Raw genomic sequence first — 17,011 nt, forward strand, 5'->3', positions numbered from 1 at the left:
GCCTCGGGCTGCCGCGGCGTGTGGGTCGGTGCATCGCTCGTCCTCTCACTCGGAACCGCTGAAACGGGTCTGGCACCATTCTCTTGGCACCTGTCTAAGAGATATTGTAATGTGTCGATGAGATCCCTTCTTAGACTTCCAGACTAAACAGACCCAGCTTCTGCAGTCTCTCTTCATAAGAGATATTCCAGACTGTCCGTCCTCACAGCCCTCTGCTGGAACCTCTCCCGTCGCTCCATGTGTTTCTTGCATTGACCAGCCCAGAACTGGACAGAGCACTCCAGAAGTGGCCTCAGTAGGGCAGAGGATCATCTCCCCCAAGCCGCTGGCCACACTCTTCTCACTCCAGCCCAGGATAGCAGTGGCCCTGCTGGAACAAGGCAAGCAGAGACAGCAAAGCCATCCTCCCCAGAGGGACCCTCCTCCTCCTCCTCCTCCTCCTCCTCCTCCTCCTCCTCCTCCTCCTCCTCCTCCTCCTCCTCCTCCTCCTCCTCCTCCTCCTTCAGCCTTTGCCCTGCTTGCGTCTCACAGGTGCGAGCCTGGGTAAGCACTGTTTCAGCATCACTTGTTCCACAACAGCATTTAACAAAAACCCACCCTAAACCAAAAGAAATCCCCACCCCATGGGCCTGGATCTCCCAAATTGTCAAGAAAACATCACCTCACGTTTTAAGTGTCAGGTCTGTTTCATGTTTGAACTGATTCTGGGAATAATGTCCCTACTTGGAGGGCGGCCAGCTCACACCAGGAAAGAGGGGAACTATCAGGATGACAAAAAACATGTGAGATAAGGGCAGGTCCCCCTAAAAACACACAAGCACTAACTTGCACCCACTAGTTTTCTAAAAAAAAGTTACAATATACACTTCTTGACATATTTATAACTTACTACATAATTCTATGCTGAAGCCACACTAATGCTAATCAAACAGCATCATTTCTGCCTCAGTACTTACCAAAAACAGTTTAGTTTTTCTAAGGAAAAAATGCCAGAATGGTGTTTCTATGAAAATCTTTGCAGAGTTCCCACCGACACCATCTACAGTTCACTCAAAACTGAGGTACATCTATCATTGATTGTTTATTCTCTCTCAATCAAAACTCACATCCAAATAAGGTATTTATTGTTTACAACAGTTATACATACTCTTCATATAAAATAGGCGTCTCAATAGTTCCCATTATGATGTTTTGGTATTAAATATTTCAGTAGTTCAAACAGAAAAAATTTTATTTTGCTGCATAATATGGTATGGGATAAAAAATCTCAGAGTTGAGATATTCTTACCCAAGTAATAATTTATAAAATGCTTTTTTAGTTAATTGCCATAGTGAAAATATGCTTGGGGCATTCATTTATGAATGATACCTTTTAAGATACTTTTTTCTTAAGGCAGATGATCAGTGGATGATTTTAGAACTAGTATTTTATTTGGCATTGTGACTGTCTTGACTTAATCGAGCTGCAAACTCAACGAGTGTTCTCGTGGGCCGCCCTGCCATGCCCTTGCGGAGGTACGGCACCTCATCTTTATTTGACATGACCCCAGCTATATCCAAATGAGCCCAGTGAGAGGCAGTCACAAACTCCTTCAGGAATGCAGCAGCTGTGCATGCTCCTCCAGCCCTGTGGGAAACAGAAAGATGTATTGTTCCCAAAGCAATTCCAACAGCACACATATTAAACAAATGAGTTGAAAGACAGGGGCACATGGAAGGTATTGGTTCATCTTACCTGCTGTACTTTCCAATGTTGCTCACATCTGCAAGAGGACAGTCTGTGACTTGTTTTGTGTAATGCTCAAAAAGAGGCATCCTCCAAACTCTGTCCCCTGTCAAAATGCTGGCCTGAAAAAAACCCCAATGATATTTTGGGAATTTATTTTTCTAACTGCACTTGTAAGCCCTGTTTCCATGCATGCTTCTTTTTGTTTAGGTTTACCAGTCTAAAAATCTTCAGCCCAAGATATTAAGTTTTTGAAAATACACTATTTGCAATTCAAAACAGGCAATCCTGCTTTTTAGGTACTTTGGTATTAGCCAAAAGGCAACATCAAAAGACCACTTTTTTTTTAATCTGGTTTTTTTTTTCCCTGACAACAGAAATCCTTCACCTCAGAGGCTTCCTTGATCCATCACACCTCAGCCACTCACAATGCCTCTCTGAATTTCTGTATCCGTGTTGTTAAGCATGATCAATTATCTTTTTAACATGAACTAATTACTGCCAGTAGTCCAGAATTTATGCATATGTAGTGAGTTATCAGAACATGCAGATCCTTAAGATGTTTGGTGTATGATATTGCATCTCACTGAAGAGCTAGTAATTAATAGTCAACTAAATATAGTATCAATATCATTCCTCTAAAATTTCAAAACATAGTATCATCTTTTAGATTTGTATAAAGACTCTCAGTAGTGTACTAACTTTTCAATAAGACATATCACTGAATTATTACTATTATGATTTAACAATAATGCAGGTGACCTACCTCATAGAGGTGAGTCCAAAGCCAAGATGAATTTGTGAACACTCCAGTTGCAGCAGATCCCAATGCAACATCCATGGCACCTAAGGGAACACATCTTCAAGTTTATATGACAAAGGAAAAGGGGGACCTGAGCTACTCCTTGCATCCTGACTCCTCACAGAACTTTCCATTTTTAATTCCCAGTAGCAGTAACAGGAATTCATCAGACTGCTAAACCTGAACACTTTTACACTGGCATTTTTGAAAGTCTGAACATTTTTAGAACATTTATATATTCTAAAAAATACAAGAAATCATAAAAATTATATTCTGTTTTCCATGAAACTAAATTTTCTGATTTCAGATTGATGTTTCTCAGAAATAGTTCTAAGATAATGTATTAAACAATAACAGTATCCTCTACAAAAAACCTAGATATTATTATTTTCATATAGAAAATACAAGTGAATGGGCTTTTTCCAGTTTATAGACCTCTACAATTTTTGAACTGATACTTTCTCTTTTGTGAGTTTCCCTTACATAGGCTTCTGCACAACATGTGTAAATTTACTTAATTAAATATTTATCAAAATAATCCTTATCAAAATATTAAACCATAGGATTAGATATTTATCTATTTCATGCCCCAGAACTGCTTCTCTAATACCAATACTTAATCCTTAGTGAGATGACAATAAAAAAAAAGTAGTTTAGGAAAATATATCAAAGAAATTTCTATGGGAGCCCTTCTTCTTCCTGCTTGGTGCCCAAGGATCCAAGATAGGAATACTTTTATACAAGCCAACAATCTTAAATTCAGTTTCCCTTCTGTCTATTAAAATATTCCACAGCATTTGAACTGGTAAAACTGATGGAACATAATTTAAGGCATTAGCAGAGAATCTATATAAGCATAATTATTTTGCTTAGCATATTAATAAAGCAACAGAGTAGAGTCCTGTCTGAATTACTCTTCCGTGTTTGCTTTCATTTCAGCTACAGTCACCTCACCCATGACAGCTTGTTAGTGAGTTCATGCATACAAAATTGCTGGTTTTAAATTTAAATTTACAACTTCATTATTATACAAGTGTAGAGATGAAACAATTAAAACCCATTTCATAATGCCTAAAAGTATGCAAATTACACAAAAAATACTTCAGTCAAACGAATTCCTGGGGAATGATGACAACTCCCCTGCCATCATGGAGGCCTGAGCCAACTCACAGGGTGGGAGAACTGGCACTGGCTGGGTCAGAGCTCAGGCACCCAGCAATGCATTCAGGAACCTGCTGGGTTCCAGCATGCTCCGTGCCAGATGGACTGGGCAGGACTCTTCCATGAACATGTCACCACCTCTGCATCACACAGGCCTGGGAGCTGAGAGGGTTCAGCTCAGAGATGGAGGAAGCACAGGGAAACACTGTGCACAAACACAGAAGTCTGTAGGTTTTCCTGCTCTAGGCTCCAGTTGAGCTGAGCCAATCCAACTTCATCTCCACTGCTGAGCATGTACCCCACATGTCCCCTTCCCCACTCCAGAGACATACAAGCTGTGCTTACTGTCCTGAAACATGTAAAATCATCTCAGTTGCCTTTGAATTAAGGGGGGGTTTATATACACAGTACAACTAATCCACAGCCCAACTAATGAGTAACACAAAACTGACTTTGAAGTGAGCAGGGAAGGGCCACTGCTTACCTGTTAATGTTGCAGCATTCACAATAGCCCTTGGCTTAAAATTGTGGGCATAACAGAGAGCATCAGCTAACAGCAGTCTTCCTTCTGCATCTGTGTTATCTACCTTCAAAGGCAAAATCAGTAAAAAACAGATAAAGTACTGTAAATGTCTCTTTCACTGATGTATTTCTCACATATTATCTTAAATAGCTGTTGGATAGAGACCCTAGAAACTTCAGGTAATGAAAATTTACTCAAACTACACTGAAAAGGAGAAAGAAAAAATATAGCATTGATACAGTTATGTGTATAAAGTAGAAGTGTGTCTGTAGCTGAGGTAAGTCATCCTTCAGCACTACAACCTCCTCTGCATGCTGGGTCTGTACTGCTGGCTCCTCAGAAGAGCCTGGAGGCTGGAGAGGTGTCTCAGGGGAGCACAGAGGCTGCATCATGTGCTTGGAGCTACCAGCACTTTCTTGCAGATTTCTTCTTGGTGGGGGACATGCCCAGTCTTTTTCCCTCAAAGCAGAGGGTGACTGAACTCAGTTTTCATAGATGAATGTCAAAAAAGAGGAAGGTTCAGCAAGTTAAAAGTGGCAGAATCACAGAAAGTCAGACAAAAAGAAAGCCATCGACTTCTGCACTAAATCAGCAATCTACAGCACAAGGACCTTCAGTACAATTTAATCTATTAGATGAGTATGGAACCATTTGTAATAAATATGAAATATGTATCTTGGGTACTAATTTGGTAGGCTCCTTTGAACCAACACCCCCTATGACTCAGAGTTCTGACTGTACTGAGCTGTTTGGCAATGTAAAGACTGTTACATCAGCAGGAAACTGATGTCTTACTCTGATGTCTTACTCCAGATAGCAAGGAATTCGCCTCAAGAGTCTGCTGGAAGCACTTGAAGTTATTTATTTGGACTTAGAGCCTGTATTTATGAGCACTGTAACAACCTCTTGTGCCAAATGAGCTTTTCCAGCATGCTCAATAAACGACCTAACTTTGCAGCTTTTCCTAGCAATTTATAAGACATATCCCATCTCTTCAATCTATATTTGAAAAAACCCTACCATAGCAACTTCTAGTTAGCAACATGCCTCTTACAATTTTAAAAACAGTACATTTGCACTGCTTATCTAGAAGGTTTTTTTAAATGTATTCTGACTGCAGTCAACTTGGTTGATTAAACCAGTTCACTAAAAGTATACAAATTCCAAGTTTCACATGCATACCTGTATTGTTTTTCCATTCTTGGCTCTAACTACATCTCCAGGCTTGTTTGCCTTACCACTGGGCATATTTTCACAGAGGGGTGCCAAACCTCAAAGAAAGAAAAAGAAAAGTGAACTACTGTTTTCCTTCTCAGAAAAGCTGTAGAAAAAACCCATTTAGATATACTCCAAACACCTCCTTAAGAAAATAGTACAAGTGTAATTTTGAAATTAAACTCAAAATCCAAATTTTCCCAGTTAATGGAAGACACATGGTCCAGTTTTCAATCAGGGAAACTCCTCTGCATGATGCACCACCAGGCTCTCTCACCTACACCACTTTACCACTAGGGTTTTCTTCTCCATTTTTTCCAGACAAGTGGTATCAGAGGAGCAATAAATACTATTTTTTGTCTCCTATATATAATATTTGCATAAAGGAATGTCTTTCTTTCTAAAATTAAAAGCTTCTCAAATAAACACTCTGAGCCATTCAAGCCGTGCTCACTGTATAATGTCTAGAATGGTCCAAGGACTTGTCACATAACTCCAGCCATACCAAGAACAACTAAAAATGAGCAAAAAAACCAGGCTCAGTGTCAAAACTGCAACTATGACTGGGATCATGTAATGAATGAGAAAATTCAGTGTTAGGGAAAGCCTGCACCTGGCACAAGGTGCACAAGTGGAGCACCACTTTTCATGATGTACAGACCGGCTCCACCCAGCCCTCCCCATGGCACACGTTTACCCTCACACGGTGAGGAAGGCCGTGAGCATGTGCGCGGGCACCGCTGCCCTCTCCTGGTTGAAGCATAGAAGTGACTAAAGTACCAGTTTACTCAAAGTCGAGCTTCTCAAACTAAAACTTGTTGCAGACCATGTTCCATGTCATTGCCAACTGGTCTTGCCACAACTCTGAATCAGCTCATTTAATTTTACCTCTGTAGGAAAAAGAAACTTTTTTTCAGGAAAAAGAAAAATCATTGCACATGCATAAAGGTATCAGCAGACTGGTTTGTTTTAGTTTTCTGCTGAGATATTCACCTAAGGAAACTAGAGCTGATCCCTCTTCCTGTTCAGTTGTGGCATGCACTTATGGAGGTAGCTCAGCACTCCTGACTCCTTTTCATTCTAACTGCTTATACAGAGATGCACATTCCTTCTTGTAATGAAGGATCAGGACTTTTCAAAGACTCATTGGAAGTATCTTTATTGACAAGCATTTCTCACTTAAGATGTAAAAATCATACCTTAAAAATCCTGATTTGGTATTCTAATATTTTATTCAAGTAAAGAACAGTAATTTTTTGATATTCAAGTAAAGATGGAAGAGAGATTGAGCAAGGGGATGAGAGAAGCAGGTGTGCAAGAGTTTGTAGTGGTGATGTTTGTACATGGTTTTACCACTGCTAATACTAGAAAAATACTCTCTCACAAAACCTTGTAGAACTAAGATTTTTGGATTCTCCACACAAAAAAACACTTACCAATTATGTTCAAAGGTAGATTTAGAGCTGCTGCTGTCACAATGGCTGAACAGACAGTTGCTGCCCCTCCCATATCTGCTCTCATCGCATCCATACCCGACGACGGCTTCAGTGAAATGCCACCGCTGGAACAAACAGCTCATGTTCCATGTCACATACACTGGTGATGTTCTGTCCATCAGTGTGTGTTAACACCAAATATCAGTAAATGCTAGACCTGGTGCTCCAAGTACCTCTACAACCCTAGTAAGTGTACTGGAAGTAAGGTATTTGGGTTTTAATTTCAGATTAAATATTGCTTCCTCCTAATTAGGAGACCATAAAAACCCACGTAACTGCAGTGGAGTAACTCATTGATCTTCATAATGGCAGTGCACATAATAAACAAAATAATACACTTGGTAAAAATCAACATATGGATGGGGAACTGGCTGATAAATTCTTCAGCAGAATGTGACATGGAAAGTAGTTATAAGGAACTGCTGTGAAGAATGAACTATTTTCTATTTCCTTAAGCATCATCTAGATGTCCAGTGACATACTGCAATTCTAAACATGCAAATTCTTCATCCACAGGTTTGTTCAAGACAAGAAAAGAAATAGCACCTTCTTTATTTTCATTCCCTCTGAATTTTCTTCTTTCCCTTACAAGATGATGGCATGTTAATTCCTTCTTTGGACAACTGATGTTATCTTATTGCCAAAAAAGGGAGCACAAGCCGCTATGTAATGCAGCATTGGAAGATGTGGCATTGGAAGATGTGCTGAGCAAAGAAAAAGCATCTCCCTGTTGAACATGAATAGCAGGAAAGCATTTTCTCCCTCTAGTAATTAAAATATTGGCATACAAGCATACATACCTGTCAAATGTAACTCCTTTTCCTACAAATACAAGTGGGGAGTCATCTGTAGTAGCACCCCCTAAATAATGAATCTCCAGAAAGATGGGAGGTTCAGCTGAACCCTTAGCAACACTCAGGAATGCTCCCATCTCTTGTGTTGTTATCCAAGACTCTGGTCTGGAATAGAAACATATATTAGTTGGTTTTTTTCTTTTCCAACCGGACACTTTGACCAAGGTGATTTTTTTAAGAGATTATGATTCTTGATGGTTTGTACACAAACAATTTCATTTTAGTTAGTTATTTTGGAAACTGTAGTTTAAATCCAACCACTACTACCTTTTTTGGTGAATCAGGAAAATACTTCCTCAAAGTTGTCCTTTGATTTTTGTTTTGTCTTGTTTAAAACAAACCAACAAAACAACAGCTTGTCTGCAGTTTCTGCATCAGGAACACTGATCCTTCACTTGCCTGTGAGGCTGCAGATGCTAAAGGTACGTGAAGTAACAATATTGCAGCAGGTTACATTTAGCTTTCTGCTAGCAAGATTTCCCCTAGCAAGATCTGCTAGGGGAAATCTTACTAGCAATCTTTCTGCTAGCAAGATTTTTTTGCTTGCAACAAAATAGCCTCAAACACTTTAACAACCAGTAAGCCCACTTCTACTACAGAGCAGAAAGTAGAAATTCAGGGGCAAGAAGCACCAGCTGTGCAAATTCACTTGCAAGGGCTTTTATGGCTCCATCTCATATTTTTAAAAACTATTAAAAAAATCCCAACAGTAATAGCAATAAATAGAAGATGTTTTATTACCATATCCACGGAAAAAAGCAAAGGTATGTAAAAAACCCACGTGGGAAGAAAACAAAAGGTACTTAATATTAGCCCTCTATTCACTGAGGCATCTTTTCACAGCACATGTGTTAATTAAGCAATAATTGACTGCATGACTAATTGACAGTTAATGATTTTACTGCATCACAATATCTTGCTTCCTCTGCAAACTAGCAGCTCACTTAATCCTTGACAACAGCCTGCAGTCTGAGGACCCCTCACACGTTTTCCCCAAACACTTCCCCCTCTTCTGTCATTTGAAGTAGCAAAGGGAAAATGAGATTTGAATAACTTCAGATTTGAATAACCTGGAAGGTATCTTATCTCACTGTTATGGTCCTCTACCCTACAGAGGAATAATTTCCATGGAATTTACCTTATGTGGACCTTCACATTGCTGAAAGTTCTGAGCTTCTGTTCAATATGTTCAGCAAATTTGATTGGAGTTATGTAATTAGCTGGAGCCTCCATAAGGTACCGAGCGAGGTTCTGCCCCTCAGCGTAGATAACACCTTTTTGCCAGGCTTGACTTTCAGCACTAAACAACACACAACGATCAGGATTATAGACATTTGCAAAAGTAAGAAAAGCATATTCACATTATTTCTTTCTTAAAATGCAGTATCATTAGTTTGGAGAAATTAAGAATATCAGTTATGTTAGTACAAGGACTCTAGTCTAGTAACTCATCTGTGGTTCTCTAGTGCCAAATACTTCAGAGAAAGCTAGGAGAATCTAAGAGTAGACAGATGGAAAATTATCTATCCAATTCATTAGGTCTTATCCTAATCCTTACTAATCAAAGTTTGGCTTAAATCCTTAAACACAAGGTTTAATACCCCTTCTGAAGTTTGTAATCACATTACTTTTAACAGCCTTGAAGACTGTAAAAAAAGTCTTCTTTGGAGACTTTATATTTACCATATAAAGTCTCCAAGAAATATGGTTATGTGGTAAGAGTGGAACTTGGATCTCATTTCCCAGTGCACTCAAGGCACTTCACTAACAAATGATAGAGCAAACATTCACAGAGCTGCCTGTGTAGGAAATGGGGAAGTCTCTCTGGTTACTTTGACAGATGACCAGTAAAAAACCTTTCATTTTACTGAGACAGCTTTATAAGTTATCACAAAGCAAGGCATTGAACAGGATTTTGCCTCTAAAAAAAGCAGGACAGTGATGGAGGAATGCAGGAGAAATATACAGATATTGCCTGGATATGGAAGGATGTAATTAAGAAGCCAAATGACAGCTGACACTGAAACTGGCAAGAAGTGGAAAAGGTACCTAGAGGATATCAACAGGAACACCATCAGCAAAAGGTAGGGCAGAAATAACACTGTTCACTTGCTAAATGGTGCAGGTAACCTACTGAACACTAAGAAGGCTGAAGTTCTCAATGCAGGCTTTGCATCAACCTTAATAATTATAAAGATCTGCTTCTGGATTCCCCAGTTCTTTGTGCTCAGCAATAGTTTAAGGAAGAGGGGCACTCCTCATGACAGAAAGAGAGACTTAGGACTTAGCTTAAGGATGATGGACACACACAAATCCTTGGTAGCAGGCAGAACATATCTGAGGGTTCTGAGGGAGCCAACTGGCATCAATGCAAGCCTAGGCTCTTTCAGTTTGAAAGGTAAAATTGAATATAGTCCCTGATGACTGAAAAGGACAATATGCATCTTTAAAAATGCCAAGGAGGATATAGGGAACTGCAAGCCAGTTATCCTAGACTAATTCCTTAGAAGTTTGTAGAGAAAGTAATTTTGAAAGCCATTTCTAGGTATTATATGAAGGACAAGAAGGTTACTGGGAACCATCATTTTAGATTTGCAGCAAATTCCTGACCAACTTAAATGAATTCTGTGAGGAGAGGGTTTGTCACAGAGGACCACAGTGGATGTAATTGACCTTAAAGGTCTTTTCCAGCCTAAACAACTCTGTGATTTTTCTTGACTTTAGCTGGTTTTCAGACAGAATCCTTGCAGACAAATTGAGAAAACATTAATTGAAGCAGGAATGTGTCTGAACATGCACATATCTCAGAGCTGCACAGTAAGACAGTAACAGACAACAATCTCAAGATTCAACAAGGAACAATGCAATAGGACACAAAGAAAAAATTCACTATGAGTGTAGTTAAGCACTAGAACAGATGGTCTACTGAGGTTCTGGAATTTCCAACTCAGGAGATATTAAAATGTGGACTAAAAAAAGGCCAGGCTTTAATGGTGTATGTAATGTCCACGTCATCCCTAATCCAAGTTGGAGCTGGACTGAATGACCTCTAGAAGTCTTTTCCAAACAAAATAACTATATTAAAAATTACTTCCAAAACTGGTCATAGGACCATCTGTGTTTTCAGGAAATGTTTATTTAATACAAATTTAATTAGTTCCTAAACTACCTGCAGTGCTACAAAATAGGAGTGTTTATTTTACATACAACTTATCAAGACATGCTTAATAAAAAGACTTCTACTTTATTTCACTAACTTCTTTGTAAGGAAGAACTTGTTCCTGCTTAAAGTACATACAGGAAATTCCTCTCCCCTGCATGACAGAATATCCTATACAAAACATCCAAAGTCCACTACAATAATTGTTCTGAAACCAAAAACCCTGGTTCTACTTTCTGCTCTCAGTGAGTGGTGTCTGTTTAGAGAGCAGAAGAACCCAGGCTTCTCTTCTGGCATTATACTCTGTGAATGAAAATATAACAAATGAACTATGTGAAATATATCCATAGCACATTGGTCTGGTGTCAGTTAGCATTTCCTGATTCTCCAAAGGATTTATCAATTTATGGAATTTGAAATACCTCTTCTCCACAATTCTGGCACAAAATACCAACAGAAGTCCTAGTATATCACAACTTCTCTTCAGGTAGCTTTTGCTTTTTATCCTGGTCCTTCTTTTCTATAGAGCAGCATTTATTTACCCTTAACCTCTGAATATATAGCATCAAAACACATGGAACAAACACTATAAATATACTTGAGATATAAAATACTTCAGGAAATTCAAATTAGTAGGAGTTAAGAAGAGTACTGTTGCTAGCCCTATTCTTTCAGTCTTGTTTTTCTCATACACAAGCATGCCATGCATACAGTTTTATAAATAAGCAAACAGATGAATAAATAGACAAGCTCTCCTTTGCCATCACCTTCCATGAAGCTGAGGAGTAACTACAGGCTTCTTTTTTTGCTTCAGCTCATTATATTCGTGCAATCCAAGGACTGCACCTTCTGCAGCTGCTTGTGCATCTCCACAGGGGTCTACCTCCACACAAGGGATCTCCAGATCCTGGATCTGCCTGCAGCCAACTGTAAAATACAGCACAGAACTGAAGGCCAACTATTGCAGAGAGCAGCAAAACAGCTGTCTGAGGTGATCAATGGGACATTGCAAGGAAAAAACTATTTTAAGTAGAGATAGCTGAGTTTATAAGTAAGTCAGTCAAAGAGATCATGCAGCAGAAGAATTAAATATGCTAATGACCATATACTGGCAAATTATTACTAAAAATATCAGTTGATGAATTATAATTATTTAAATGTTTCGCAAGAATAAAAAAGGAAAGATCACAGCTGCTCTGACTCCTTAAAGCTCATTCTATAGCAAAGCAAGGTTCTGTCATTCTGGAGTGCTATGAATTATGACTATCTACAGGTATCAGAAATTTGCCATAATTTAGATTTTTGCTAAGAATCTGACTGTTCTTTTCTTCCAGATGAGTTTATATACCCTTTCATAAACAATGTATTCCATACATTCTCTGTTGCTCCCAAATAATTTAACTATGTTTTATGTCAGCTGCAAAGTGAACATTAATTAACAATGTTAATGGCAGCTACAGGCTAGCACTTTGGACAAACAGCTGTCATCCAATCAGACTATAAAGTCTTCGGTGAGAACTCCTAATTCTTATTTTACACACTTACATGCAGCAGTTATCCTAGATTAAGATAAGCCCTCTCTGTCTTCAACAGATAACATACTGAATCATAGTACTGATGTTGTGAAAGATATTAGTTTATAACACAAATGCCTCAGTTATGAAATGTGTGCATACTTAAATATATATTTATGTATTTATATAACAGATATCATATATGTGCATACTTAAGTACAGAATAACCATAAAGTGAATTGGTGATGCTCCTCAGCTCCAAAATACTAATTAGACAAGTGACTTTTCAATATACACTGTTTAGGAAAGTTATTTGATATAAATAACTGCAGTTACCTGTATTCAGATTTGATTTACATTCTTGATAACTCCTTGCTCACTAAGGAAGAATTTACATAAGTATCGGTGACAAGTAAACGCATTTACCAAACCATGCAGTAAGTTGTGCATTTCAAAACAAAGGCCTACCTAGACTTGGTCCTCAAAAGTGGAACATGCTGCAGAACTGCAATTGCTTTACAGACAAAATGCTTAAAAAAAATTTAAAATATTTAACCTGCAACAGCTGTACGGATGTTTTCTTTGCCTTCATTCCAGTTCTCTTGTTCATTTATTCCAGCATTCTTCTTACCCAAGCCAACTACCACCACACTTGGAAAGTCCTAGATGAAGCCAACACACAAATCAAGCATAGCATTAAAATTGATGCAGTATTTTTCTCTATCAGGCACTTCCATTAAGAGTGCCTGCATGGTGCTGCTGTGCTGTGCTCCCAATCATTTGCCACAGGCATGCAAGCCAGTTATTCTGTTGTCCAGTTCAGAATCATGTGCATTGCACATGGCAAACAGCACTTTGTGCTCCACACATGGTAAATCTGATACACCCAAGGGCAAGCCTAAGAGTCCTTGGAAAGCAGATCCAGCTTCCAAGCTGTAAGAAAGGACAGAACTTATGTGAAGAATCGTAACTCTTTTTGGCATAGTGCTATGCTCAAGAAAATAAAATCACTTCAAAAGCTCAATATGTCAGCTCATCTCAGGAGTTCTGCTGGCAGGATTGCTCAGGAAGCAAACCAAAGCTGCACAAGGGTACACCTCTCCAGAGCTCAGGAAAACAGTGTAGCACAGCAGACTACATGCTTGCCTTGTAAGCTGCATGCAAGTGAGGAAAGAAGAAGTAATGAGTATTAAAGGAGCCTTTTAAGAGTGAAGTCAATTTTGTAACAAGCTCCAAGCTATACATGTGAAGATATATAATGTTCCTATAGTTCCTAAGAAAAAATTAAGTTAATGTTAGGATTTCCCATCTCTGTAAACCTCTGACAATCAGCTGTCAAACTGCTACACTGTAATAAAGTCTTTTAGTCCACAAAATGCTGAAACTTGTGTTAGCTTTCCAGAAAATCAGTGATACTAGTTAACATTCTCCTGTCTTCTCTTGCAGAGAGTTGCTACTCACTTCAGAGCCCATCCTCTATGCAGAACTGGGGTAATGGGACCTTCAGTACACTCAACTTCCATGAAATTTCTGAGAGCCTTTTTACCAAGTCCAGTGTCACCTGCGTGGGGTGTCCGCACAGGAATTTATACATGGTAGGCAAGTCTCACTACAAATGGATTTATTTCAGATTATTTAAATAGCCTTAATGTAAGATTCAGTTACTTAGAGAGGAACACCTAATGTCAAATCACATGCCTGCCTAGGCCTTACTAGGCCTCCAAAAAGGCACAAATCGTTCCATATTGGTCAGCTTCACATACGTGCATTAGTACTATCCCAGCTTCTCAAGTGGAATCAAAAGCCTAACTTTGAGCAGATGAATCCTCATCTCATAGCTTTGTGATCTATCATGTCTGTGCAGACAAAAGTCCTGCTTGAAGAACAGTCCCATATAACTTGTTTTCAGAGGTTTCAAGCACCTGAATTAAAACCTCTGAAAAAAGCCTAAGAAGGGATTACCTTTTCTGAGAACTGTCAGGTCTGGAAGGTCTTTGCACCTATCAGTAACTCCTCACAGACTCACCCCTCCTGGACATAGGAGGCATGGAAGTCAGATCCAAAACTGCCATGCCTTAGCTCATTCAGGAAGCAGCTATTCAGAGTACAGCACCTTCGAAGCAGACTTGTTCACATCCTCTCCATTTGCAGCACAGTGGAGGGAGTACAGGACTGTGCAAAATGCTACACAAACATGGGCAGTGCAGTACAGGAGTTGAAACAGTCAAGAAGAGGGAAGAAGAGCCAGCCATTTATACAAGCACAGCAGTGAACTCAGCGTAATATTAGATGTAAGGGCAAACTTCACACATCAATCAACTAGCATACAAAGCCACAAAGTTCATACCTGATGCAAACCATGAAATATACGTGTTTTGCCTTTCTTCAAAGGTGGCCCACATCTAGGACACAAAAAGATACTTTCAATACAGAAGGCCTTACTTGTGATCAATCTTACAGTACTGCATTTACTCCACAACCACCCAGTGTGCCACACGTGCACTCAGATGCTTGGCTCTGTGCTCATTGAGAGCAGAGGACAACTCCCATGAAATTTTTGCATGTTTGCTCAGTGATTGGTTTTATCATGGGAGCTCCCCTCCAAACTGTTGAAGCAAGTACCAGCCTGACAGTGATATGGACACAGACAGTAATAAAGAAAAAAAAAAATCATTCCTACTGGTATTTGTAGGTACTTTAGTCCATTTTAGAAGCTTATCACACACTTACAGGGAGAGAAGTGCTCTCAGCTTTCCAGACACAAGCCTATCAAAAGCATCTCCCGCACTAGTGAACTGGGCAGCACCATCATCCTTTTCACTGGAGTAGACTCCCAGAACAAGACCCTAGAAAAGGACACGCGTTAATGTAAACAACACGAAATTTAGAGACCCATCAGAGAGCGAGTACAGTTTTCAAACTATTGCTACTTCTGTATTTATCTCAGGTTTTGAATTTATCTAATGTGATGCATAGAGTAACACTTCTGTAAACCAGGATCAACTACACTACTTTCAAGCGTGAAAAAGAAGTCAGATAAAGCATAAGTGAACTTACAATAATATTGCCGATCACATAAAGACAGAAACTCTTTCAATCAGTAATTTTAAGTACAAAAAAGCTTCTCCCTGCTAGCGCAGACCTCCAGTTCGGCACACCCAAGAGAAGCGGAGGGAGCCGCACCGCTCCTGACTCAGCTCCGGGCGGCACACAGGGGGCTCAGCCGAGAGCCGAGCGGAGGAAGGGACACGCAACCCCGGCTCCCCGCTCACCTTTCCCGCCGCGCCGCGGCTGTAGCCCCGCGGCCAGGGGTCCTGCGCCGAGCAGCTGCAGGCCCGCGGCACATCCCGGGCGAGGCGGCGCGCAGCCCCGCTCCGCACGCAGGGCAGCAGCATGGCACCGAGCACGGCAGGCAGCAGGCGAGGCAGCACGGAGGGGAGGGGAAGGGAGCAGCGAGGCCGGGCCCGGCGCGCACAGCGCCTCATCAGGCGGCGCCGCGAGGGGCGGTGCGCGGCCGCTGCCGGGGAGGGCCGGGACGGAGAGCGGGGCCCGGAGCGCTCCCGAGCGCAGATCCCGCGGGACGGGGATTCCTCATGGTTCGGCGCGATTCGTGCGGGGGGGCGGCTCGTCTTCACCGTGGATTTTTGCCCTCTCGTGGCATGTTCTAGATAGGTGGTCGTACTTCTATCGGGGATTTATCACAGACTTAGGCAGACCTAAGTCCGCATACTTAATTTGAATATTGAAGATTAAAATGTAAATTATTTAGGAAAAATAAAACTTTATTGCAAACGCACGTTATTTTCTACGAGAAAACTGTAACAATTTCAGGCTGAAAGTACAGAAAGAAATAAAAATGTGGCAAATGAAAAAAAAAACCCTCAAAACAACCCAATGAGAATGACTGTGGTTACATTCTGTCAGGAAAATTCACAACAGAATACAGGGTCATCACTGTAATATCAGAAGTAGATTTATGGGCAGCAGAAGCACTGCATGGAAAAGAAGTGGTTGGAGTTTGCTGACAATTACTGTATTGCCCGTCTGAAGAGCATTGAACATGCACTGGATTTTAATTTCAGGTGATGAAGATATTTTTTTTTCTTTCCCTGTCCTGAAGTGTAAAGCTTAGCTTTTAAGTAATTCATTTTAATATGTGAGAATAAGACACCTTATGACAATATGTATAACAATGTTTGCTTTTCCATACATCCTTAAGTGGAGTTACACTGTTAGATGAGCAGAACACCATGTAGAAGGAGTTGGGCCTGTTCTCTAGGAGTCCATTGCACTTCCCACCTCACAGCTTTTTCCATGAAGTGGTAGAGAGACAAATAACATGTTTTATTAAGGATAGCAGCACTCAGAAACAATGACTGAGGAAAATGCCATCCAATTTGATTTATCTTGTAAAAATACATATTTTTAACATTAAACCACAATATTATTTAAAGAATCAAAGTGGTACTTAAGTTTCAGCTTCATTTTGGCAAGGCTCTTGAGCAGTTTTTTAGTTCTTTGAACTCCATAGCTCCATAGCTTCTCCACATTCATGTAGTT

At 40.1% G+C, this 17,011-nt stretch overlaps 1 protein-coding gene across 1 annotated transcript; it reads right to left on the reverse strand.

Annotated features, from left to right (window-relative positions):
- Nucleotides 1-1,057: 1,057 nt before the first annotated feature.
- Nucleotides 1,058-15,898, reverse strand: LAP3 (leucine aminopeptidase 3). Its single transcript, XM_059845108.1, has 13 exons — nucleotides 15,724-15,898; nucleotides 15,182-15,297; nucleotides 14,799-14,853; nucleotides 13,008-13,113; nucleotides 11,705-11,864; nucleotides 8,916-9,077; nucleotides 7,724-7,882; nucleotides 6,864-6,988; nucleotides 5,395-5,483; nucleotides 4,174-4,276; nucleotides 2,493-2,572; nucleotides 1,736-1,848; nucleotides 1,058-1,627 (listed from the first exon to the last, which is right to left on the reverse strand). The coding sequence occupies exons 1-13, from the start codon at nucleotides 15,844-15,846 to the stop codon at nucleotides 1,429-1,431; spliced, it is 1,590 nt and encodes a 529-aa protein (XP_059701091.1). The 5' UTR covers nucleotides 15,847-15,898; the 3' UTR covers nucleotides 1,058-1,428.
- Nucleotides 15,899-17,011: the final 1,113 nt, after the last annotated feature.

This window comes from Haemorhous mexicanus, chromosome 4, assembly GCF_027477595.1.
Source record: "Haemorhous mexicanus isolate bHaeMex1 chromosome 4, bHaeMex1.pri, whole genome shotgun sequence".
Classification (NCBI taxonomy): domain Eukaryota; kingdom Metazoa; phylum Chordata; class Aves; order Passeriformes; family Fringillidae; genus Haemorhous; species Haemorhous mexicanus.